General features: G+C 40.8%; 1 protein-coding gene across 3 annotated transcripts in view; it reads right to left on the reverse strand.

Moving 5' to 3' along the window:
- ABCC12 (ATP binding cassette subfamily C member 12) overlaps positions 1-26,783 on the reverse strand; it is a 907,115-nt gene that overhangs the window by 651,258 nt on the left and 229,074 nt on the right. For all 3 annotated transcript variants that reach the window (XM_085640128.1, XM_085640130.1, XM_085640129.1), the window contains exons 6-7: positions 21,845-22,078; positions 16,275-16,448 (exon numbers count right to left, since the gene is read on the reverse strand). In XM_085640128.1, the coding sequence (XP_085496254.1) occupies positions 16,275-16,448; positions 21,845-22,078 (408 nt within the window). The remainder of the gene's footprint in view (positions 1-16,274; positions 16,449-21,844; positions 22,079-26,783) is intronic.

The following is a 26,783-nucleotide window of genomic DNA, read 5'->3' on the forward strand; positions in this document are numbered from 1 at the left end:
TACGCCATTCGTGGCGTGCGCGCCCACTTAACGCAGTTCGTTCCGTGCGCGCACAGTGAGCCCACTTTACGCAGTTAGTGCCGTGCACCGCGTGCCCACGTTACGCTAGATGGGCCATGCACGCACGATGCGCTTCGCGCACCGTGCGCACATGGAGGACATATGATGCGCTTCATTGTGAAAGGTAATATTTAATTTTTTTTTAGGAGTCATATGCCATGCATAAATGGTGCCCTTCGGGCACCATTTACACATGGGGTGGAGAGAGTATGGATCATTTTTTTATATTAATTTTTACCGTACGCGTACGGTAAGCGTAATCGGCGAAATTACCGAAAAAATTAAAATTCCGTTTTTGCCCTTGGGGGATCTTTGAGGACTCCCTCGGCATGGCTAGGTGCTTAGGAGCTGTCTAAACAGCCCCTTTACATGTTTTCGGACTTTGTTTATTAACCCCCTCTCAGACTGCGAGAGAGAAAATGGCGGCCGCCGCTTCCTGGTTTCGACCGATTCGAATGTTTACTAAGATCTAACAGCCAATCAGAATCGCGCTCGCGCACGTCACCGTACGCGTACGGTAAGCGCACCGTAAGCGCACCGTAAGCTGGCTCAGATATATATATTGATTTAAAGGCTATTTTCTCAGAATCTACTGAACAGATTTACACCAAACCTACAAAAGGTTCTATGGAAAAATGCATGGGAAAAACGCGTTTTGGGACCCCCTTTTATCTCAGCCCCCGCTTGACGAATCCCCCCGAGACTTTCAGGGTAGGAGCGGAGCGTAGCGCCCCATTAGTTTTATATAATATATATATGTATATATATTATCTACTGGCGGTCGCCAGTAGATAGTTATAGTTAGGACCGTGTTTCCATAGGAAATCTGAAAATTTTATTTTGAATAACTTTGGCGCCGGTTGACGAATCCTCGCAAAATTTTCAAAACTAATGGGGCGCTCCGCTCAGCTCCTACCCTGAAAGTCTCGGGGTGATTCGTCAAGCGGGGGAAGAGAAAAAAGGGGGGGTCCCAAAACGCGTTTTCCCTATGCATTTTCCCATAGGACCTTTAGTCGAAGGTACAGCCCGAACGGCTGAACAGAATTACTTCAAATTTGGCAAAGAGGTAGTCCTCAGGTCAGGCATGTGCCTTTTGCATATATGGTGTCAATCTGTTCAGTAGTTCCTGAGAAAATTGCATTTAAAAGTACATAAATATCTATAAGCTCGCACCATAACGTGTGCGAGCGTAATTCTGATTGGTGGTTACATGTCAGTCAACATTCGAATCGGTCGAAATCAGGAAGTGTCGGCCACCATTTTGTGTGTTTTGTGTGTGACAGTAAAAAAGAAAGGTGGAGAACGTGAAAAGGGGGCAGGGTAGAGAGTTCCTGACCCCCTAGCCTTTGTCAGGGGGTCCCTGAAGGGTGAAAAAAACATTTTTTTTTTCAAAAAATCGTGGGGTGCACGCACGGTGAAAAACCTTAAAAAAAAGAAAAACATTTTAAACGAGCCATTCCATATTACAGGATACAGTCAATCTATAACTATATACATAGGTAGCTTATTGTAAAATAAATATATAAAAAATATAATAAAACATACATAACTTAGCATTTAAAAAACCTTACAAATTCACTTAAAAAACCATATGTTTCACACACGTTATAGTTAGGAATTAGCATTTAAAAAACCATTGAAATTCACTTAAAAAACCATAGGTTTCACACATGTTATAGTTAGCTGGACATTTCACTCGTAAAAAACCATTGAAATTCCCCCATTATAGTTAGTTCAGATAACTAATTCGCGCGACCGCCACTCTATCACAAGGATGATGTCATCAGTGATGTCATGAGTGATGCCACTGACCATGTCATTAGTGATGTAATATGTGACATCATCAGCAGTGGATTGCGGGTGCGTGAGTTATAGTTATCTGAACTAACTATAACGGGGAAATTTCAATGGTTTTTTACGAGTGAAATGTCCAGCTAACTATAACATGTGTGAAACCTAATGGTTTTTTAAGTGAATATATATATATATATATATCACACAAAACCCCGGAAGTACGGAGCTTCAGATACGGCGGTCCTGGACGGGCTCCGGCTGCCCTGTACGTCACATCCACAACTTTCCAAACATCCACGGAAAGAAATCCAGGACTCCCAGGGATGCTATTTCAAAGTTTATTCCAGGCAAAGTTTCATCTCACCAACGCGTTTCGCTGTTTAAAGCTTGTTCACGGTATGGCGAGAAACCATTTGCACACTCCTTACATACAAACATTCAAGGATACAAAAATAGGACTATAAACGACCATTACATTCTAGGTCTAAATTTGGGCGCCATTTTGTAGTGGTTTACAAAGCCAAGACAACACGTTATAATGCGATCAAGTACTAGACTCATTGTCGGTAAAGATATCAGGCAATTAGGATATGTTTTTCATAACTACCTTTGACATATTATGCAAATAACGTTTTAAATAGCCGGAATTTGGCAACATAAAGATTTAAGCAATGCCTATTGCACAAAAATGTTTTGCAATCAAGCCCCAGTGGGCAACAATTAATTTGTTTTGAAATAGCGGCCCCAGTAAGCCAGCTTATGCTATACATACAAGGACAATAGGGCCATGTTCTAATCTTAAAAAAAGTCCCGCCCAAGTGGGCATTCAAGTAATGAAATAATTCAATGACTAACACAAAATCACTTTGCCGACCGTCCCATGAAATCATATGAAGAAACCACTAGGCGTCTTCTATTGTTCAGGAAATCAACATTATCTATATTTCTTGAATGTTAGAGAAGGAGGGTAACAAAAAAGAGAAAAAAAAAAACATCTTATTAACTTTTCTCATTGAGATAAAATATACCATTAAAATTACTCAGGTCTACAATTTAATCAGCATAAGGTTCATTGATCACATTTCTGAAACTTCCAAAGTACTGGATAAAATACATGATCCCATATTTGCCAATGATAAATGTACTACCATCTCCTCACTTTAATTCAATCCTGTAGGTATCAAGGTATCAAAGTGTATTATAAACCTTGACTCCATGCGTCTCAATTGTCGCTCTCTGTCACCTCCTCTCTCTTGCCTTGCAATAGCATGGAACACTACATAAGATAACAGTTTATCATTTTGATTATGTTCCTTAAAAAAGTGGCGAGCCACTGGGTATTGCACATCGTTGTTCCTGATTGCACGTAAGTGTTCCATAACTCTTTTTTTTGCTCGATGGACAGAACTACCTATATACAGTTTTCCACAAGGACATATCAAGCAATATATACAGTAGTCAGTTTCACAAGTGAAATTACCTCTAATAACATATTCTCTGTTGCTATTGGAGAATTCCAAGATCTTACAATCTCTGCTGTTCGCGCACGCTTTACAGCGCTTACATGTCTTGAAACCAGTATTATACTTAATGCTGACCTTGTCTGTAGAAGAAATGGCATTATTACATAATTCATCTTTAAGTGATCTATATCTGCGAAATGTTTTCTGTGGTGTGTCATTAAGACACTACTTTAGAATAGCATTGCTTAATAAAATGTGCCAATTATGATTGACGCATGGAGTCAAGGTTTATAATAGACTTTGATACCTTGATACCTACAGGACTGAATTCAAGTGAGGAGATGGCAGTACATTTATGATTGGAAAATATGGGATCATGTATTTTATCGAGTACTTTGGAAGTTTCAGAAATGTGATTAATGAACATTATGCTGATTAAATTGTAGACCTGACTAATTTTAATGGTATATTTTATCTCAATGAGAAAAGTTAATAAGATGTTTTTTTCTCTTTTTTGTCACCCTCCTTCTCTCTAACATTCAAGAAATATAGATAATGGTGATTTCCTGAACAATAGAAGGCGCCTAGTGGTTTCTTCATATGATTTCATGGGACGGTCGGCAAAGTGATTTTGTGTTAGTCATTGAATTATTTCATTACTTGAATGCCCACTTGGGCGGGACTTATTTTAAGATTAGAGCATGGGCCTATTGTCCTTGTATGTATAGCATGAGCTGGCTTACTGGGGCCGCTATTTCAAAACAAATTAATTGTTGCCCACTGGGGCTTGATTGCAAAATATTTTTGTGCAATAGGCATTGCTTAAATCTTTATGTTGCCAAATTCCGGCTATTTAAAACGTTATTTGCATAATATGTTAAAGCTAGTTATGAAAAACATATCCTAATTGCCTGATATCTTTACCAACAATGAGTCTAGTACTTGATCGCATTATAATGTGTTGTCTTGTCTTTGTAAACCACTACAAAATGGCGCCCAAATTTAGACCTAGAATGTAATAGTCGTTTATAGTCCTATTTTTGTATCCTTGAACATTTGTATGTAAGGAGTGTGCAAATGGTTTCTCGCCATACCGTGAACAAGCTTTAAACAGCGAAACGCGTTGGTGAGGTGAAACTTTGCCTGGAATAAACTTTGAAATAGCACCCCTGGGAGTCCTGGATTTCTTTCCGTGGATGTTTGGAAAGTTGTTGATGTGATATATATATCTATATTCACTGAAAAAACCATAGGTTTCACACATGTTATAGTTAGCAGGACATTTTACTCGTAAAAAAACAATGAAATTCCCCCGTTATAGTTAGTTCAGCTAACTATAACTCGCGCACCCGCAATCCACTGCTGATGACGTCACATATTACATCACTCATGACATGGTCAGTGACATCACTCATGACATCACTGATGACATCTCAAATGACATCACTGATGACATCACTGATGATGTCATCCATGTGAAAAATTAGCACATCTTCTCACACTCTAATATAACCTTTGATACACCAACTCAAAATTTAAGAGTTCAATTGTCAAAACTATACATACTGTAATACCAATAACTACATACCCACTTATTAAGTCCTAGGTCTACATACACCTCCACTCATTCACCTGTACAGTCACTCATACTTACAGTCACTCCATACAAAACTATTATATGCATTTATACACCTATATAGACACTCACACACTACCAATCATCCATAGAGGTACTCTCACACCTACTCAGTCATGCAAATAATCACACTCCCATTTACTCACCTATGCAGTTATACACACTCAAGTTCACTTACTCATAAAAATAGTATCACATTCTTACGCTCTTATAGAATCATTGATACAAGCACACACTCATCCATACAGTCACTCTCACAATCACACACTCTCACATCTACCCACTTATATACTCTTACACGCATATATACTGCCTTTCACATATGTAGTTAGTCACAAATGTACCACTGAGATATACATTCAATCCCTAACACACCCATACATACACTCACTCAACCATACAGTCCATCACAGATGCACTCTTAAAACCATGCACCCATAGAATCACCCACTCACACATCTATGCATAGAGTCACACACACCCTACCCACACAAACACTCAGGAACCCATACAGATACTGAGACAAGCAATCAATAACTCATATAGACACTTATATAGGTATTCACCCAACCATGCCGCCACTTATACACCAACATACAGACACATACAAACATTTACACAGTTTAGTCACTAGTCTGCAGTAAGATACATTTAATGACTCACTTATAGAGTCAGTTACGCACCACAGAAAATCATCCATTTACACACTTGAACACCCACTCATTCTTCAACAGGCCTTTCCCTATGTATATTAAACATATTAAAATTGTTCAGAAACACATACTCAATGGATGATGTCATAAGTGATGTCATCAGTGATGTCATTTGAGATGTCATGAGTGATGTCACTGACCATGTCATGAGTGATGTAATATGTGACGTCATCAGCAGTGGATTGCGGGCGCGCGAGTTATAGTTAGCTGAACTAACTATAACGGGGGAATTTCATTGGTTTTTTACGAGTAAAATGTCCAGCTAACTATAACATGTGTGAAACCTATGGTTTTTTCAGTGAATTTGCAAGGTTTTTTAAATGCTAATTCCTAACTATAACGTGTGTGAAACCTATGGTTTTTTCAGTGAATATATATATATATATATATATCAACCACCAACTCCAATCTTCGACAAAAGAAAGGACGCCGACACCAACGACTTTCACTGAATCCACAGGTTTAATGATTCCATTCCATATATATATATGTTTCACAGCACAGTTCCTTATCAGGATGTAAACAGCACTCAAAAGTAGGGATTCAAAAGCTTTTTATTTCAAATTTACAGAATTGAATAAACTATGCATTTCGGCTGCCTCTCGCAGTCTTGTAAATACAATAATACTCAATTTCTTGAATGTTCAAAAGAGATTATAATCTATATATCCTCCAAGAAAAACATTACATTCATTCAAATATCACTGCCACGTATACACTTTAATTTACTTCAATCAAAGTGCTGTGGGTTGCTGTCATATTGTCATATGTCAGTTGAAAAAGTTTGAGGAAAATGTACATAAAAGGTGAAAAAGATCAATATTATTTAAAGTGATTCATGTTATTTCCAAGAAACATTTTCACCCTCTCTTACATCTTTTTAAAAAGAAATATACCATCTGCTACTAAACGTCAAATAGGTTCCAAATTATTCTATTATTCTATAGGGTCCTATAGAGAGGGGTTTCTTACTAACTGAAGTCTGTAATGTAACCTGATTAAAATAAAAGTATAGCCCATCTGGGACGCTGACAAGTGTCTAGATACATGCATCTCAAATTCATTCTGTTTGTTAGAACACTTTAACCCTGGATCTCAAACTGGTTAGGCTACTTGACTATATTAAAACTGTGTTCTAACTAAATAATCTATATGGTTAACCAGTAACATTGTAAAAGCAAGAACAATAAGTGGAGTTAGGAAAAGTAAGAGTAAGAAAAGGTGTCAGTGAGGCTTCTTGTGTGTTTTGTGTTCAAAATAACTAGTGCTGCCCTCTCCAAAATAAACTACCATTACAAACTTGTTAACATGCTTTTCTTGGTATGTGGTGAGCTCTCAGGGGCAAGGCTAATGTAGGTATTTATATAAGTCTGGGGTCCTGGGCTATACAGCTAAACCTAAGATTGGTGGGGTCACTTTGATGACATTTCTCAAAATGCTATATGGTCACTACAGTCTTTGTTGGTTCTAGCTCGTATGTGTTGTAGCACACATTTGTGAACAGGTAGTGTTGCGCTCCCAACATAAAGATTTTACAGGCTTAGAAAAAAGGGGGGTCCCAAACGTGTTTTCCCCATGCAATTTCCCATAGGACCTTTAGTCGCAGCTACAGCCCGAACGGCTGAACAGAATTACTTGAAATTTGGCAGAGAGGTAGCCATAAGGTCAAGGAAGTGCCTTTCGCAGGTCTGGTGTAAATCTGTTCAGTATTTCCTGAGAAAATAGCATTTAAAAGCATATCAATATCTATACGCGCACAGGGTGCACGCACTGTGCAAGCCCTGTGCGCGCACCCTGCCGTGAGCGAGCGTAATTCTGATTGGTTGTTAGATGTCAGTAAACATTCGAATCGGTCGAAATCAGGAAGTGTCGGCCGCCATTTTGTCTGTCGCACTGAAAAGGAAAGGTGGAGAACGTGAATAGGGGGCAGAGTAGGGAGTTCTTGACCCCCTAGCCATTGTCAGGGGGTCACAGTAGGACCACGAAGGGCCAAAAAAAAGATTTTAATTTTTTTTTAAAACATCGCGGGGTGCGCGCACTCTGCGCGCACCCAAAAAAAAAACACAAGGGCTCTTTTTAGAGCCACCTAATATCTAAACACTTAAACTTGATTTTTATTTCTATTTTTTTAAATGTTTTTTTTCGGGTGCGCGCAGAGTGCGCGCACCTCGCAATGTTTTTAAAAAAAATTTACATCTTTTTTTTGGCCCTTCGTGGTCCTGCTGTGACCCCCTGACAATGGCTTGGGGGTCAAGAACTCCCTACTCTGCCCCCTATTCACGTTCTCCACCTTTCCTTTTCAGTGCGACAGACAAAATGGTGGCCAACACTTCCTGATTTCGACCGATTCGAATGTTTACTGACATCTAACAACCAATCAGAATTACGCTCGCGCACGGCAGGGTGCGCGCACAGGGCTTGCACAGTGCGCGCACCCTGCGCGCGTATAGATATTGATATGCTTTTAAATGCTATTTTCTCAGGAAATACTGAACAGATTTACACCAGACCTGCAAAAGGCACTTCCTTGACCTTATGGCTACCTCTCTGCCAAATTTCAAGTAATTCTGTTCAGCCGTTCGGGCTGTAGCTGCGACTAAAGGTCCTATGGAAAAATGCATGGGGAAAACGCGTTTTGGGACTCCCCTTTTTTCTCGGCCCCCACTTGACGAATCACCCCGAGACTTTCAGGGTAGGAGCTGAGCGGAGCGCCCCATTAGTTTTGAAAATTTCGCGAGGATTCGTCAACCGGCGCCAAAGTTATTCAAAATAGAATTTTGAGATTTCCTATGGAAACACGGTCCTAACTATAACTATCTACTGGCGACCGCCAGTAGATAATATATATATATATATATAGGGGTTAGGGGTGGGTAGGGGTATTGGGTGGAAATGGTGTTTTTAGGGTTTAGGAATGGGTATGGGTTTATGGTGGTGAGGGTGGTCTTATGGTTTAGGGGTAGGTAGGGGATATGGAATGGTAAAGATAATTTGAAAATGGGGATTTGGGAAGTTTCCGGCCAATTACAAAAATGTGTGTGTGTGTGTGTATATATATATATATATATATATATATATATATATATATATACACATATACACGCACAACACACACATATATATAGGGTATATTGAGATTTCACTTTTTTTAAACTCTTTTTATTGATTTCAAGAGGCACATTCTTAACGAAAATTAGAGCAAAGGGTGAGCAGAAAAAGGAGAAAGAAGAGAGAGAACTGGTCTAATACATAGGTGAGAGAAAAAGAGTGAGAAATGATGGGAAATATGTGAACAATAGTAATGAGAATTGGTAGCAGGAGGAAACAAGTAATAGAACTGTGAGAATAAAATAGAGAGAGCTGTTTATAAATGTGTGGATAAGAGGTGAACTGGGAGAGAACACATCCATTTACATCAAGATGGTCGCCGGGTAGGAGCTCTGCCTCAGAGCTCCAGGGGTGGGGATCACCAATTTTGGTATTATCCCTGTGATTGCCCAGCCACCCGCCCTCCACTGCAACACGCCGCAGAGCTACAGCCAACGATTCAAGATTGACTCACTTGTATTGGGGATATCCGTGAGGAACTTGCCCCATTCGCCTCGATGCCCACCGACAGGATTGCTCTCTCGGAGACCCCTTGGTGCCCCAGAGGGGAACTGGCCTGGCATCGGTGGACCAGTAATCGGATGCTCTGCCGATCGTGCTGTGGGACATACTGGTAGTCTCATCTCTTCTGCCTCGCCGTCTTCAAGCGGATTCGGCGCTGGGGTACCGCACATCCTACAACCAGCCTCAGCCTACAACCAGCCTCAGCCCACAACCAGTCTCATAACTCGGCAAGATGGCCGGGTATTCCTTGTTTTTGCCTCGGATCCCGGTCCGTGCAACACTCCCGCACTCTTAAGCGCACTAAACATTTCCAAATAGCGCACATGAAACTCCAGAGCAAGTAGAGCGAGAATGGGTGTGTTGCGGCATGGAACGGACACCCTGGTGGGCTGTGCCGAGGTCCGGGAGCACGGCAGAGGAGCAGAGCAAAATGGCGGCCATCATTCAAATAGAGGTGAGGGGCCATTAAGCAACGGGCGACAACCCCACTTGGTCTGAGCAGCTCAGGGGAGGTCACCCCCTCCCTTACAAGCGCACAGCACTGGTGACCGGAGTGCGGCAAGTTGCGTCGGCCTGAGTGTACTGTGACTGAACTGTTGGAGCACTGCGGCGGAGGCCCTCCATGAGGTACGTCACCCTCCTAATGACCGGTGAGCAGGGGGGGCTTTAAATCGGCCCATGGGCGCCCCTGCACTTGGAGAGTTACCGGCAAATGGTTACCGGATCTATCTAACTCCGAGGTCAGAATCCCTTGCCTGACCCCAAGATGGTTGCCACAGTTTTCCCTATCACCGGACCCTGACCAGACCTGGATCACATCCCCCATCGGCCTATATGGTAGCCCCAGCTCCCTCTCTGGCTTGTTTTTACTCCCTCCCTCCCCCCACCTCCTTCTTTTACCTCTATTCTCATAGCCTATGTATCTATTCAAAACTGTTGTTTCCGAACGTTGAGACCTGAGCAACATGGCTGATGCCCGGTGGAGTTGCTAGACAACTAATGAGATTGGCCCTGGTTTCCCCCTCGACCGTCACCTACCCAGCCGGACATTGGTCACAGTTCTTCCTCGTCTCACTGCTATGGCTCCTTCCTCCCCTCCTCTCCTACAAATTCTCTCAACCTCGTTGTTTGTTTACTGCACCTTACTACGCTGTTGTAACTGATGTAATTTGTAACGCAATGTTCCTCTGTTATAGCGCTCTGATACCTCCGGGTCTAGCCTGTACTATATAATCCTTTTGATGTACCTTGTGATGCAACGATCTTCCGGTTAAGCGCTCTGATACCTCCGGGTCTAGACAGTCCTATATAACCTTCGCAAATCAAATAAACTAAAAACTGGTTTTCCTAAACGATGAGACCTGAGCAACATGGCTCATGACTGGTGGAGCTGCTAGACAGCTAATGAGGAGATTGGCCCTGGTTTCCCCCTTGACCGTCACCTACCCAGCCGGACATTGGACACAGTTCCTCGTCTCCCCGCTATTACTCCTTCCTCCCCTCCCTCCTACGAATTCTTGAAACATTGTTTTTGTGTACTGTGCCTTACTATGCTCTTGATTCTGATGTAACTTTTAACGGAACAATCCTATATGTAAAGCGCTCTGATACCCTCTTGGGTCAAGTTTGCTCTATATAAAACTTTATAAATAAATAAAATAAATCACAGAGTGATGTAGAAAACCTGTTAAAGAGATGAGTATGACATGAAAAGTTGAAGGTTAGAGGAAGATGGTAAAGAAAGAAATAAGAAGATAGCAGCTATGGAGGTGAGAGGGATCATGAGGCACAGCTGCGAGAGGTAGAGATGGGTAATGGAAGATACATGGGACGATATGACAAAGGTACAAACTGTATATTTCTTTTATCAATGTTGCAATATTTGCAGAATTTATACCTTTCGTGATGTACTTCCCGTGACATAACCAGGGTCAAAGGTGACATGGCATCACTTCCGAGAAGACATCAGAGGCCATATGATGTAACTTTCTGTGATGTCATTTCCGCTGCCTCTGACAGTTTGGTGAATCTACAGTCACTCCTACCAGTGCCGTACACCTGTAGAATCAGTCCACAATCTTGGCACCATACTTGATATTAACTTGTCTTTAGAGTTTCCGAAAGCTGCAGTCATTAAAACTTGTCTTTTCATCGTAAGCAACTAAAGAGAATCCTCTTACTCCTATAATACCCCCAGAAATTGATAGCAGAAAATGTCTTTACCCAGTCAAGACTGGACTACAGAAACATGACCCATCTGAGCTGCAAACAAACCGCTCAGACTGTCAGCAAAAACTGCAAAATGTTACAGGTAGACTTGGTTTCCATTTGAAAAAGTGTACTCATATATTGTCTTACGGTAACAGACTCCATTGGCAGCACTCTTAACAAACACATCCAATTTAAATGAGCCAACATCATGCACTAAGTGTTTTTACCACTTGATTCTTTCTTTTCAATCCAATAAATTCAGGAAATACTCCCCCTCTCAACAGTTGAGATCATCTGCCACTTTTACAATTCTGACATTCAATCTTTGTAATTGGGGAGGAAGGGCCTCTCTGGTATTTGGTCTATCTCTCTGGAACTCCTTTCCTTTACATAGTTGCTTGGAGTTCAATCTCTTTAAATTCAGCAAACTCCTTCCAGCCTGGCTTTTTACTTTATAAAACATGCACTGTCTCAGCAATACTCTTTCCGTCTATGTAACGTCTGCACCAAGAGACTCTGTATATGAATGAAAGTGCAATTTACAAATAACCATAAAAAATGAATCAGGAGGTGGTGTTCCTTTTAAAAGAGAGACTATAATTCTGATGGCCTATACTTTTTTCTTTATGGTGGAGAATGGATCTTACAGATGCATGTGTCAGAAAGGTATGTATAGTGGATTCTAGCAGACCTGGACCCAGAGCAACCACAGGACTCACATGAGGGGTTAGGAATAGAGTCTTGAAAATATTTGTCTCAGGGACAGATGATTCAATATTCTGTTTAAATCCATTAAAGAAAAAGCCTAATGGAGATCCTAAGGATCTCAGCAACCTTCGCCCTATTTCCCTACTGGCTGCCCCGGGCAAGATGCTGGAGAAAGTTATCCAGCGGCAGCTTAGCAAATATATAGAGCACAACAAGATTCTGCACGAGACTCAGTCAGGCTTTAGACCCGGCTTTAGCACCGAGACAGCTCTGATTGAGGTGGCAGAGTCAATAAGATGGTCGTTGGATTCGGGAGACTCAGCTTTGCTGGTGCTCCTGGATCTTTCGGCGGCTTTTGACACCGTCGGCCACGCAAGGTTGTTGATGCGATTGTCAGAAGTGGGCATACAGGATCAAGCGCTGGACTGGTTACACTCATACTTGTCCCAGCGAACCCAGAAGGTGGCCTTGGGGACCTCAGGGCTCGGCGCTCAGTCCACTATTATTTAATATCTATATGGCCCCACTCTTTACACTTATCGCTAACTGGGGGGTCAAGGCAGTATCCTATGCCGATGACACCCAGCTTGTGTTTCCATATGCAGAGGTGTCAGAGGCAGCCCTGTCAAGCTTTAAAGGCTGTCTCCATGATGTGGCGCGCTGGATGAATACTAATAAATTAAAGCTTAATGCGGATAAAACGGAAGTGCTTTACTTTGGCAAAGGCTCCCCACCCCCCTCTGAGCTCTGGTGGCCGATGGCAATGGGTTCCCCCCCTTCCCCCAGTCCCTCGGCAAAAAATCTGGGAGTGCGTTGGGACAACAATCTGTCCTTTGTTTCGCACACACAACAGCTGATGGGTTGTTGCCTGGGTAAACTTAGGAATCTTCGCAAAATCCTGCGACTTCTTCCGGTGCATTGCAGGAAATCGGTAATCCATGCGACAGTCACATCTAGATTGGATTACGCGAACGGCCTGCTTCTGGGCTTGCCCAAATACTTAACTCAACGTCTGCAAGTGGTCCAGAATGCGGCTGCGAGACTGTTAATGCATATTCCATTCAAGCACTCTGTCTCTCCGCATCTTCGATCACTTCATTGGCTACCAGTAGCCCACAGGATCAAATTCAAGGCTCTTACGCTAGCCTTCAGATCCTTGTTTGGCTCATGTCCAACTTATTTGAGGGATCGGCTGCCAAGATACACGCAGTCCCGCCCTCTCCGCTCCAACTGCCGGATCCAGCTAGTAGTCCCTCGAATAAAAAGGGCTCGGCTGGGTGGTAGAACGTTTTCGGCCAATGTAGTAAGGCTTTGGAACTCTCTCCCCCCTGAGCTCCAACAGGCCCCCTCTGAATCTTGTTTTAAAACAATGTTGAAAACCTGGCTCTTCACCCAACCTCGCTAATTGACTGACTTGCACTTCGGTATTTGTTTCTCTGCCTGCGTTTAGCGCCGGGACACCTCCTTGTGAGGTAACTGTTCGCGCTCTATAAAACTCTGTATTATTATTATTATTATTATTTCTGAGCTGGCCTATGTATATCCTCATAAAACAAAATTACATCATCTTTTTAGAATGGCAAAGCACCTTTTTCTGTTTCTCTGCTTGATCATTCTGTAATGCCTTTCTATGGCCATGCCCCTTCTACTTTTGCTGAGCTGAAGGAGATTGTCAGAGGATTGTCACCTACATGAGGCGGTGGTGAAGATGCAGATGAACCAACTGGGCCCCTAGGTGGCTTAAAATCCTCCCCCACTGATGGAACTAGGATAAGCTCTTCAACAGAAGGTTGTGGCTCTGGAGATGATGGAACATCCAAGATTAGATGGTCCTCTAGGAACTCATCTTCTTTCTGGACCTCAGCGCTTGGCCTCTCAGCACTTTAGGAGTGATGGGAGGATCCTTAATAGCACGTGTGGCCCGACACAGAAACATCTCTCATGAAGTAGAGCTACAGGACGCTGATGGGGAATCTCCTAAAATCCTTGTCCGCCTTAACACAATCTCCACATCGAATATCTCAATGTCAGCTGTCTCGAAGATGAATGCTTTGATGTTTTTCATCCCACTTCAAAGGTCCTGAAGGGTTACACCAGGACTGAAGAGGAGTTTCAAAACCGTTACCCTTTAAATTTGGTGGACTGTGAGGTAGAGCAGCCAACTTCCTCCTATTTGCCCTCAGGGAAGTCTCTTCCAAACCCTTAGGGGCCTGAAGGGCATCTCCAAACAGATTTTTCATGTCATGATGGAGTAATATTCTGTTAGACAGATGACATAAACATTGTATTTATCCTTTCAGAAATTCTTACATCAACACAAAGGCACTGGTCAAAAGCAAAGTGCCCAAAGGTGAGTTAAGAAAAGAAATACCTCAGATGAAATATTAGGAGCAAAAGGTAATTACTGCCAAAAAATTGTAGCAAAGTGGAGGATAATCCAAAAGCTGTTGCATGACGCCAAGGAAACCCACAAAAATGCACGCTTTGAGGAAGAAAAAAAAAACAGTCCTAGAAAAGAAATAGTGTTTGGGGACCCGTCTGCAAATAAACTGACTCACTAACCCAGCACTACTTGATGGGAAGTCTTCCTGAATCCATATTTTTTAAAGGTGAAGTGTCCAATTGGAACAGTGTGTGCCCAGACTTTTATAGGATACATTTTACCTAGATTATGAGATTTTAAGAAGGGCACTGTTCAGTTGTGTTTTCAACCCACTGTATTTCAAATGAGCTAATTGGATTTACTTTTTATTGCCAGGCAATAAAGGAAGAATAATAAATACATATTGCCTCCTTTAGACTTGTTTTCAATGTAAAATGTTTCTAAAAAATGCTGTTCTAGGGATTCCCCACATGCTGACAGATACTCTACTCTTTATGGATAGCAGAGAGAATCCCATGACAGAAAAAGAAGACAACCAGAAACAATTGATCAACAAAATATAACTATTGCATTGTTATTAAATGATGCCCCCTCTGCGCAACAAATTAAAGCATAGCAGCATTAATTATTACTTTAAAGCATCAGTAAACAATAAAATCAAGCATGGTCCTACCCCTTCAAATAACATTGATAACTTTGTTTCCATGTATGACTGTTTTAATATCTGAGCAATTACTAATGTGTTCATCTAGAGTTTGCAGGTTCGTAGTACTGCTGTAAACCAGAGACGTAACAAACTTTGCCATAGAATAATCTTAGTTGGCATCTGATCCACTGGCTTCACAGTGTTGGAAGTAACACCATATTGAGGCCAGACACTCCAATACTCTTCTGTGCCATCCCCAAAAGCAGGGAGATAACTCCTTGAATGTCAAATCACTGATTGCATGTATTGCAGAAATAAGTCCTTGCTTTGGAAAATGCAGCCAGTCACCATGACATGATTTTAGGACAGCTTTTGCTTAGAATGAAGTGTTTTAGCTGCACCTACGGAAGTACTTTGAGCAACATTTCTACATAGAGCAGGTGTTTTTTTGTTAGAAAGGTAGAGGTGAGGGCTTCTGTTGACTGCGCTGACTTGCAGGTGGTCTGCTGTACTCTTGTCTCCCTAAGGACCTAATTCACAAAGTAAATAGTACATCTATACTCGCAGATTTGCACATATACTCGCAGATTTACACCTATGTGTGAGTGTAAATTTACTACATTCTGGGATTCACAAACATTCTCAATATTCTGAATGGAAAGCTGCACCTGGTTTTCATGAGCATTCCTGTGAAGGTCTTGTGAACACATTTGCCTTTGTGAATCATGCCCTTAGTCTTTATTTGATTGAGGGCACTCACCTCCCCTTTTCTACCATTACCTTAGGGAGAGGTGTGCTGCAGTAGCTAGGGCATCTGACTCCGGAGCGCAGGGCTCACGGTTAGATCCCCAGCACCGGCAGCAGCTCAGCTCAGCATGATGTGATTCTGAGCAATAGCTCACTTAATCTCCCAGAGGGCACCCAGCGCATTGAGACCCTTAGGGGTGAGTAGTTAGCGCTTTACAAATGCCACATTTGGATTTGGATTTCAGCCATTTTGGACTATGAGTGTAAACACCAATTAAATGCTTTAGGAATAAGGTCTTACCTGCACAGGTAAGAATATTAAATAAGCAGCAACTCCAATAAGTGCTGTGGGGCCAAGAATTACACAGGAAAATGCTGTGCAAATAATGAGCAAAGCCGGCGTGCCGAAGGCCAGTGGGCAGAACAAGGCAGCTTCAAACAAGCGATGACCATCATTGGAGAGTAAGTTGATTACCTGGAAGAAATTGAGAAGAATGTTGAGCAAACTCAATTTATGATGCACATTTCACCCACCTTCAAAGGATAGAAGGTTGAGCCTGGCTTCATGACCTCCAGAGCAACACATTTGTCAGCGGCAAGCAATTAGATCATTGAGCTATTCAGTAAGCTTTAATACATTCGCAAATTCCCATGGGAGTAGTTAGACACATTTATAAGAATGAACAGAACCTACTCTGCTCTGTAAAAACTATCTTGGGGTCATTACATACATTAGGTGTTACATGGAGTAAAAACAACTTGACTCAAAAAATATTTGCTGTTTCAGGATATGGACTACAAGGATTAGGAAATTTAGGTTTAGTTTACCTGTGTTACACTGAAGTATCACATTGAGACAAATAGCTACTTACCTGGATGATGATGGAGTTTATCTTGTGAGTGGGATACTGCTTATTGGAGACTCTAATGGCAAAGGAAATGTGGAGGACCTTGTACAGATGAGTAGGTAGGTAATTGTTTCTGTGTGAGTTGACCATATTGGATTCTTTTTTAAACTTCTATAGCTTTAAGAGACACATTTACTGTCAAATATGATCACCATTTGCATTCACTTCTTCTTCTGTGGCCTAGGTTGCAATGGCAGCATTAAAGGAGGTGAATTCCAATCAGTCTATGCCAGTAAACATTGTATTTTGGTAGTTTTACCTCACTCTTGCTCAATTTCCACCCAAGCTTCCTCCCCGGTGCACCTTTCTTGTTTTTTCCCCTGCTGCCTCTCATGTTTTCTGGAGATTTAGCTTGTGTGCTTCTTGGCTGTTGTCCCTATTATCCACAATGTACTGGTGAGTTGAAAACATTCTCTCCCTGCTTCATTGTCTCTTGACATAACAAGACAGTTCTCCCCCTTCAGTGGGCAGCTTCTGATTATGGTACCTTTTCATTGTTGAGTTCTCCTACTTTCCCTGGAGTTCCTAAACCCCATTATTGTTTGAGTTAGTCCCAGGCACCAAGGATAACTGGGAGGCTGGTGACAAGTAGGTAAGACTGTCTGCCCTCTTGGTTTGCTTATTTTCTGGTAGCTTGCCTGGCCCTGATAGAGGCAAAGACCCAAATGATGACTCCTTGTCTGGACTTGAACAGTGAATTAAACGTCTGTTGGATTTAACGTGCTGTATTACTTGATTGGGTAAAACAACTTCAAATTCAGTTCACGCCATCAACCAATAGCTCACACACTAATCCATTTGCGACCAATCATGTGGATAATTTGGAACCAGTACGTCTAATGCTTCTGTGGTCTCAATCACAGTATCTTTACCTTTAGGAGTTAAGCTGACACACTTTAAAAAATGTGCTGTGGACCTTAAACAATTCTCTGCATTTTTGACACAACACCAGCTATACTTCTTAAATCGGCCATAACAATTTGAATCTGACTAAGCAAAAGCAACCTTTATGCTTTCTTTCTTGAGAAAAGTCCGTTTGGTCTGGGCTACTCCTTTCATTTTAAAGTAAGAGCCTTGTTTAACGATGATTGGTTTTAACACAATTTAAGGCAGTCTGTGAGAGGTGCGATACAACACATGCTGCCCGCATAGGATTACTTATTCTTAAACAAGATTCACAAGAGCTCATCTGTTATACCAGCCATTTACAACAATTGCAAAATGAACTAAATTGGAAGGATGAATTGGTGACTGCAGCCTCATACTAGGGACTACAGGAGGAAATAAACAAGGAATTATTTCATTATTGATTAAAAGACATACAACCAATATGGTCTTAGTATTGAAAATTGTGACGTAACCATCAGTTAGATACAAAGAAAGTAAAATTGAATAGAGTTGAATCACTTTTATACCAAAGATCACCACAGAAGCCTTACCTACAAGTTATGTTACAGAATCAACTATGCAGTTGAGAAACATAAGGCAAAGATTACTACCCGAGGAGAAAGAATGTTGAAAGAAGGAAAATCTTTGTTTATGCTGTAGAATATCCAGACACTTTGTGAACCAACACCCTCAGTTGTCGGGAAACAGCCCTTCTTGGTCTTAAATGGTAGTAAAAGGTTGAGCACAGAGCTATCCGATAGTCCAGCTATTTCCTCTACTCACTTTTTTATCTATTTTTTTGTTGATTCCAAGCAAGCTGTTCTATGTGGTAGCTCTTTTGGATTCCAGTGCTTTAGGCATTTTTAAGGATAGAATATTTGCTGCGATGCATCATATTCCATTGGGGCCCAAGACACAACCTGAACCTATTAGGACTGTCAGTAGACACCCTTCGCATCGTGAGATGTTATGCATGCTTCTAGCAAGTTGGTTAAGTAAGTATACCTTGTGTGGACATTTAGAACTATGGCCTACAATCTTAGTGCTGCAGATAAGTTTTTTTATCATCTTGGTACTCGGGTTATACATATCTAATCCTGCTTTCAGTTGGACTAAGAATATCATCAAATTTCAGCCCAACTTTCTGTCTCTTCATTGATCCCACAAAAGAAACACAGATGTTGGCGTCTTTGGAATGCTCATCTATGGATCCTGTTACGTTCCCAATATTACAACTTTTAGATGTATTCAATATAGAATCGAGGGAGGAATAACCATTGCACAGAGAGTATGACGGTGCCATGGATCTTATCCCTAGCTCCAAGATACCATAACAGAATAATTATTTTTTCACCAGCAAGGAAGAAAAGGAACTAAAGAAATACATACAAGAAAATAATTTTTGGGGGCTGTATCCACCAATCAACTTCTCCACTGGTGCTCCATATTCTTCATGCCCAAATCAAATGGAGAGTTATATCCATGCATTGATTATTATAAATCTAAATGCTATCACAATCCAAAAATCTGTACACCTTAGCACTCATCCTAGTGCTTCCTGATGAACTGCACTCAGCTTATATCATGACTAAATTGGATTCAAGAGGGGAAGATAATATTGTCTGAATTAAGAAAGAACATGAATTGAAACCGGTGTTAAATTCTTTGAATACTCTGGACCTGAGAGCTCTGCGGACCGGTTGTTCCATCACAATTGTGACGGCTATCCTAAAATAAATCCCATTGTATCCTACGGGATTTATATTTTGGTGGGCGGGATATTCGTCACCGTTGTGATAGAGTAACCCATCCCCCAAGATCTAAAGCAGGCCCTTAGTAATGCCCTTTGGCCTTACCAATGTCCCCGTAGCTTTCCAGCACTTCATAAGTGTATTTAGAGACATTACAATATTGGATACCTTGACGGTAAATTTGTATTTTCTAACACTCTTGCCCAAAATCAGAAACATGTCACAATTTTTTTTTTCTATTATGGCAATACCATTTGAATGCTAAATTAGATAAATGTATGTTTGTGTCTTCATCTATTTTTTTCTAGGATTCACTATTATTGTAAATAGGATAAATATTAATAAATACAAAGTACAAGTTGTTGCAAATTGGCCCACACTAACAACTAGCAAAAAAGGCTTCTCCAACTTCTATTGACAATTTATCCAATCTTTTCCTTTATCATTGCTCCCATAGTACTGTTCATCAAGAAAGAAATTCAATTTTCAAGGGTCCCTCAACAGGAAGTAGCATTTAAGAAACTCATGGGGGCATTCACAACAGCCCCAATTCTTAAACATCCAAATATCGTAATACCACGTACAGTGGAAAATGATGCTTCTGCCACAACCAATTGGCACCCCTTATCGCAATGCGATCCAAACACTTACACCCTGCACCTAGTTTTTTGTATTCTGAAAACCTTACAGAAACTGAACAGCATTATTAAATTTATGATACAGAACAAATCACCATTAAAAATGTTATCTCTTATTGAAGACACTATTTAGAAGGTGAAAATCATGAAATAGTTTGGACGGTCCTTAAGAATTTTGGCGTCCTAAAAGCCATATGTGCCAACCATCGTCATGAATGTTGTATTCTCTTTTATCTCTAGATATACCTTCAAGAAGATTTATCAGCAAGGAAATAGATATGGAAAAGCAGACACATTTTCCCAGTGAGGGAATTACAATGATGAACCCACTGGTTCACCATACATCTTGATAGTAACCTCAAAGGAGATAGCAGTCTATAAAAAAATCATACAGTGTCAACAACACATTGACATAGGAGCCTGGATTGTCCAAGATGAAGAAACTCTTCAGCAAAAAAACCAAAAGATTGTTATTTCAAAATTATCAAATCTTAATAACTACGTCACTCTGTTATTCATTTCAGGAGCCAAGCTAAATTACTGTAGTTCATCTAATAAATAGGCTTAGTTGTTTGACTTTATTAAAAAATGTTATTATTGTTAGTTTCACAGAAACTGAATAAATTGGATTCTGGCACTTGTGTTTGGCACTGCCTGACAATGTCATATCATTCTGAGAGCGATATCTCTGAAAGTGTGCAGATGTGAACTCCATTTGTGCGAAGCCTAAGTATGAGGATGACAACACCTTCTCAATGAAGGCCGAGATTTAATTGGTTTCCACTTCTTGGGAACTGCAAGCTGTGTTGCTGTTTGTTGAATCTTATATTTTAATTGTGCATTGCTGATCTAGTTAGCTTCAGATGCTCCTATCTACTCTTCCAAAAGCAGACGCCCTTTTTTCCCTCTTTTAAGACCCTATAACCATTCATGGTCCTAGACTTAAACTCTTGAACAAATATATTTCCTTTGCCTAAATAAACCTTCATTATGTTCTGCTTTTAGAAGCTTTGCAGGTTAACACCTGCTTCTTAAAACTACCCCAACCTCATTTAAAATCTTTAGCTTAGTATCAGGGGACTTTCCTTCAAGGGAACTCAATCTTATTCGATTTGCATGTGGCAATCTTTAAATAGCTTGTCTTTGTATTTGTTATTTTGATTCACTTTGGAATATATAATCCACACTTTTATTGGGTGACAACTGATGTATGTCTAATCAGATTGATTTAAATTATAACTTTGTTAATCTACTAATAAACCTTGATGGTTTGCAAATGTATTACTCTCCATCAGCCTTGTGGGGCAAATTGTGTTTCACTGTCATTAATATATTGTCGAAACTTTGATATTAAGTCTCAATTTAAATCAAAGATCCATCCACTCAAGTGCAGCTTGTACTTGACTTTGCACCCAGGATCTGATCAGTGCAAACTCACCCACCCATTGCTTCAATGTTTAAACTGGCTGAGTTTTTTCTTTCCTTTTATCTCAGAATTTCAACGTCCTTCATAATTAGAACAATACAACCCAAGGGGATCCATGTAGGAGCAGTCCTATAAGATACTAGCTTAGTGATACAGAATCGTTAATGCATTTTCAAATCAAATGTTAAAAGACCCAATCTTTGTGCTTCTCAGTATCTAATAATTCATTGATAGTGATGCTGAAGAAGTTCACTGCTTACCTCACCAACCGAAATGTGTGTCAACGTCTTGAATTTAATGAGCTTTTCGAAAGCCACTGTAGAGATGGCGACCTTCAGTCTGATAGCTGTGCGATAGTTGATTGCCCAGGACAAGGAGAAAAATAATGACTTTGCTAGCTCTGTAAAATAGAGGGCCAGACAGAGTCCAATGCCATATACAATATCATTAGATTCAATTTCATTATACTGCAGAATACTACGGATAATCACTGCCTAGAAAAGAGAAATATAAAAATCAATTAATCATAATGGGTGCCTTAATTTTCATGACAGAATGTTGTATCTTACTGCTTGGTGGCTGACATTGCTTACAAAGTACATTTGCCCAAAACACACAGTGTATGTTATAATTTATAATAATTTGGAGACTTTATCTTTGTTAGTTATCAGATGTTTTCTTCTTTCATTGCTTGCTGTAAACCTTTTAACAAGTGTTCATTAATAGCATTAACGAATATTCTAGGTGGCAGTATCAGAGAGTGAATGACCATTCATTTTACTTCTCTGCCTTTGCTTCTGTTTCAGGATACCTAACTTGGGGACTGCCAAGTATATCATGATAATGCACTCTAGAAAGCATATACCATTATAGATCTTCAAAGGACTACCTGAGTACATTCTATTTGTCTGATGATCCTTTGGGGTGTCATAGGCATTAATGTCACCACTAATGCAATGTATAAGCAATTGAAAAAGTGGGTTTGTAACCAAGTGCTTGTCTTTTCTGACATCTTAACAACTTCTATAGTGTGATGAATGGTGGTCCAGTCTTGATTAATGTGTTTAGGGACTCATCCCCAAGGTATAAGACTAAACACTTGGTACAAATTGCTTATCTTTTATCAATTTAACCTGCCTTTCCCCTCTCAAGTGCACAGTAACTCTGGAATGGAAACAGTCATGGTTTTTGTCTCATTGTCATAAAGAAATAAAAGAGAGAGGCATACATTTTGGGATTAAAATTCAGCTCCAGGTATATAGGCAGCCTATTTTGAACTTCAAGATGTTTAAATTGAGGAAGTCATTCAAATCCTAAGATTAAAACCATGACTTTCACAGGTAATCCTTGCCACCATACAAGTGATTAAGCAGTGTGAAGAAGACCTTACTGAGATAAGAATTATGTTATTTTAAAAAATGATTTAGGTGTGGGTAGCTGTAAAGGGCGTGTGAGGGTAATTTAGGGTTTAGAGATGGGCAGTGGCAAGGGTAAATGTAGGATTTTGGGTCCGGTAGTGGTAAAGGAAGGTAAGGTTATATTTAGGGTTGGGCAATTCACTCACACACCTCCTACACAACCTCTCATACACCCCTCTCATACACCCACTCACAAGCCCACACAACCACTTCCATAGTTAGTGTTGTCTGGTTTTGTAAGCAGAAAAGAGTGTGTAACGAGGTGTGCTGCTTATGTAAATGTACTTATATAGCACACTTCTACCCAGGGGTCTCATAGCGCTGTACTCATACCGCTGTGGAACCCTTCCTGGTTTTCCTGTGAGATGTCCACTCCTGGGCACCCCCAAGGTGAAGCCAGGCATCCTAGCGCTGTGGGGGCCGTTGTGGAGATTAAGCAAGCTATTGCCCAGAGTTGCACAGTGGGATCCATGATTAGAATAGGCACCGAGGCGAGAATTATCAGGTCTGGGGAAATTGAATCCAAGAGCCGCCGAGGCGGGAATTGAACCCTGGTCCCGGGCCAGACCTCTGCATCAGAGTCTGCCGCTCTAACCATTGAGCCACACTTCTCCACCTATAAGGCAGTGGATAAATTGCAAATGAAAATTATAACTATAACTGTAGAATTTTTTAAGTTTGTGTGGTTTAAGCGTAGCTTGTATAGTGAAAAACATTTTCCTAACTGTAACCAAGCTTTAACCTTTGTTGTTTTAACAGGATTTTTATTTTTTTTAATAAAAATGTATTTAAAGCCATAGAGTCCAGTGTTGTGAGTGAAGAGTTGTTATGTGGAGTATCATACTGTACAGTGGAGGTGAATTCTTTACAGTCTATTGTCAATGAGTGGAGTAGAGCAGAGTGCAGTGGTGTATCATGCAGTGTAGTAAAGTATTATATAGTGTAGTGGCATGGTGTGTCATATAGTGGAGGCAAGTATTGTAGAATGGAGCAGCAATTTGTACAGTGGACTGGTGTGTCGAACATTAGAGTAGGGTGGTGTAGACTGTCATAGAGTGAAAGAGGGTGAAGTGGAGTGTCATCGTAGAGTAGAGTATCAAGTGGAGTATCATAGAGTACGGTGGAGGAGGGTGTCGTAGAGTTGAGTGCTATGTCATATAGTGGAGTGGCATGCCGTAGAGGGAAACTGAGTAGCGTGTCATCAAGTTTCATATAGTGTAGTACAATGACCTAGAGTGTAGAAGCATAGAGTGGAGTGTCAGAGTGTATCACAGTGTTATACAGTGGAGTTGCATACACTGGAATAGAGTGTTTGACAGTGGAGCTGTATAGAGCAAAGTATGGTACAGTGGCGTAGAGTGGAACAAGGTGTAGTAGAGGGGTCTATGGTGGAGTGGAGTACACTGGAGTGGGGTAGTGTAGAGTGTCTGAGAGTGGAGTGGTGTGCCGTAGACTATAGTGGCGTGGAGTGGAGTGCAGTACAGTAGAGTGGAGTGGTGTAGCATACAGTCAAGTAAAGTGTCATAAATTGGAGTACTGTGCTGTACAGTAGAGTTTAGTGGTACTGTATTGGAAAGTGATGGAGACTTCAGTAGAGTAGAGTGACAGTTGAGTTTTGTTGAGTGGAGTACTGTACAGTACAGTACAGTGGTGCAGAGTGTGGTAGAGTGGATTGGCATACAGTGGTATACACTACACTGGAATAAAGTGGCATAGTGTGGAGTGGCATACAGTGGAGCGGTGGAGTAGAGTGTTGTACTGTATCATAGAGTAGAGAGGAGTAAAGTGGGGTACAGTTACATAACGTGTCATACACTAGACTGGAGTATCGTAGAGTGGCACAGAGTGGAGTGCAGTGTTACAAAGTGACATACAGTATAGTACAGTGGTATGCAGTGGCGTGTAGGGATATAGGCAGGAGTACAATTTCAGAAAATGGCATATAGTATAGTAGAGTGTCATAGAGTGGAGTTGGATAGAGTACAGAAGTGTACCAAACAGTGGAGCTGTATAGAATGGATTATTGTATAGTAGCATAAAGCAGAGTAAAGGAAAGTCTCTCACAGTGGAGTAGAGCTGAATGGAGTGGTGCAATGTAGTGTGGAGTAAAGTACAATAAAGTGTACTGGTGTGTAGTGGAGTAGAGTGGCATGAAGTGGAGTGTAGTGGCGTAGTGTAGGTAGTAAACTATTAAAATGGAGTGCTGTGTCATATAGAAAAATTTTGAAGAGTAGCATAGAGTATAGAGTTGGACAATGGAGTGTATGGAAATAGAATGTTAGAATGGCATGGAATGTTGTGGAGTGCCACAATGTGTGATAACCTTTTTACATAGTGGAGTTATATAGAGTAGAGGAGAGTGTCATACAGTGGAGTGGCATAGAGTGGAGTGGTGTACACAGTAGCGGGTTAGAGTGGACTACCTTAAAGTAGAGTAGCATACAGTGGAATAATGTACAGAGGTATACTGTACAGTTGAGTGTAGAAGAACAGAGTGACAATGAGTGGAATAGCTTAGAGTGGAGTGGTGTAGAGTGGAGTAAAGTCAGTGGATTAGTGAGGGGATGCACATTGAAGTGGCGTAGCCTATAGTGGAGGAAACATATGAATTGGAGTGGTGTCTCATACAGTAGAGTGGAGTGCTGTGTTGTACAGTGTTGCAAACTGTTGTAGAGTGGAGTAGAGTGTTATAAAATAGATAATACAGCCATAGAGTTGAGTACAATGGAGTGGATGGGGAGAGAGAGTGGAGTTCAGTCTAATAGAGTGGAAAAGAGTGTAGTAGGGTTTTATAGAGTGGAGTTATATAGAGTGGAGGAGCGTACACTGGAGAGGCGTAAAGTGGAATAATGTAAAGTGGAGTGGTATAGAGTGGAATAGCATATAGTCGAGTAGAGTACAGTGGGGTTGCATGCAGTAGAGTAGCATAGACTGGAGTGGCATAGAGTTGAGTGGTGTAGAGTATAATATTGTCTAGTGTATAGCATACAGTGTAGTGGCATACAGTGAGGTATAGACTGGAGTGGTGTATTGTTGTGTGGGGTAGAGTGTAATAGCATATAGTGGAGTGGTGTACAGTGGAGTGGCATACAGCGGAATAGTGTAAAGTGGAGTACACCATAATGTATGATCCTGCCAAATTTCATGTAAATCCGTTCAGCTGTTTTCACATTACGTTAAATTCAATAGTCTATGGAAAATGCATTGGTGGAAAAATGTGTTCTGGGACCCTCCTTTTATTGTTGCACCCCCTTAACGATTCACCACAAAAATTTACATCATCTCAAAATGCAGAAAATGCTATAGGTCTAGAAATCCAATCTCTGGGAATACGGATTATAACTACAGAGTGGCAATTATTTGTTACATTTGTTTATTGGTTTACATAATCATGTGAATATTAATGTGTCTTTTAGTTGTTCATTTAGTAATTCTTCTACTTTACAAATGAAGCCTAGTTTAGTTTTTGGGGCTTCCTTGCTACGTTTCGGATTGTGCTACATATGAAGCCCAAAGTGAATGGAAGACAATTATCATTGTTGATGTAGAAATTGAAGATTATTTTTTTTCCTAGTGGCTAATTATCATGTACACCAAATAGTAGTTTGTGTAGTTCGCTGCCAGGTCACTTTTTCATTTTGTTGCATAGGAGTACCTAAGGAAGATGGTTTTTGTTTGGGTTGTTTAATACAGTTTTATTTTGTGAGCCTGAGAGCATGGAAAGACAAAATATATAGATTAAGATGGATTCGTTTGTTATGCATTTGTTTATAGGTTTCCA

Source organism: Triturus cristatus, chromosome 12, assembly GCF_964204655.1.
Source record: "Triturus cristatus chromosome 12, aTriCri1.1, whole genome shotgun sequence".
NCBI classification, from domain to species: domain Eukaryota; kingdom Metazoa; phylum Chordata; class Amphibia; order Caudata; family Salamandridae; genus Triturus; species Triturus cristatus.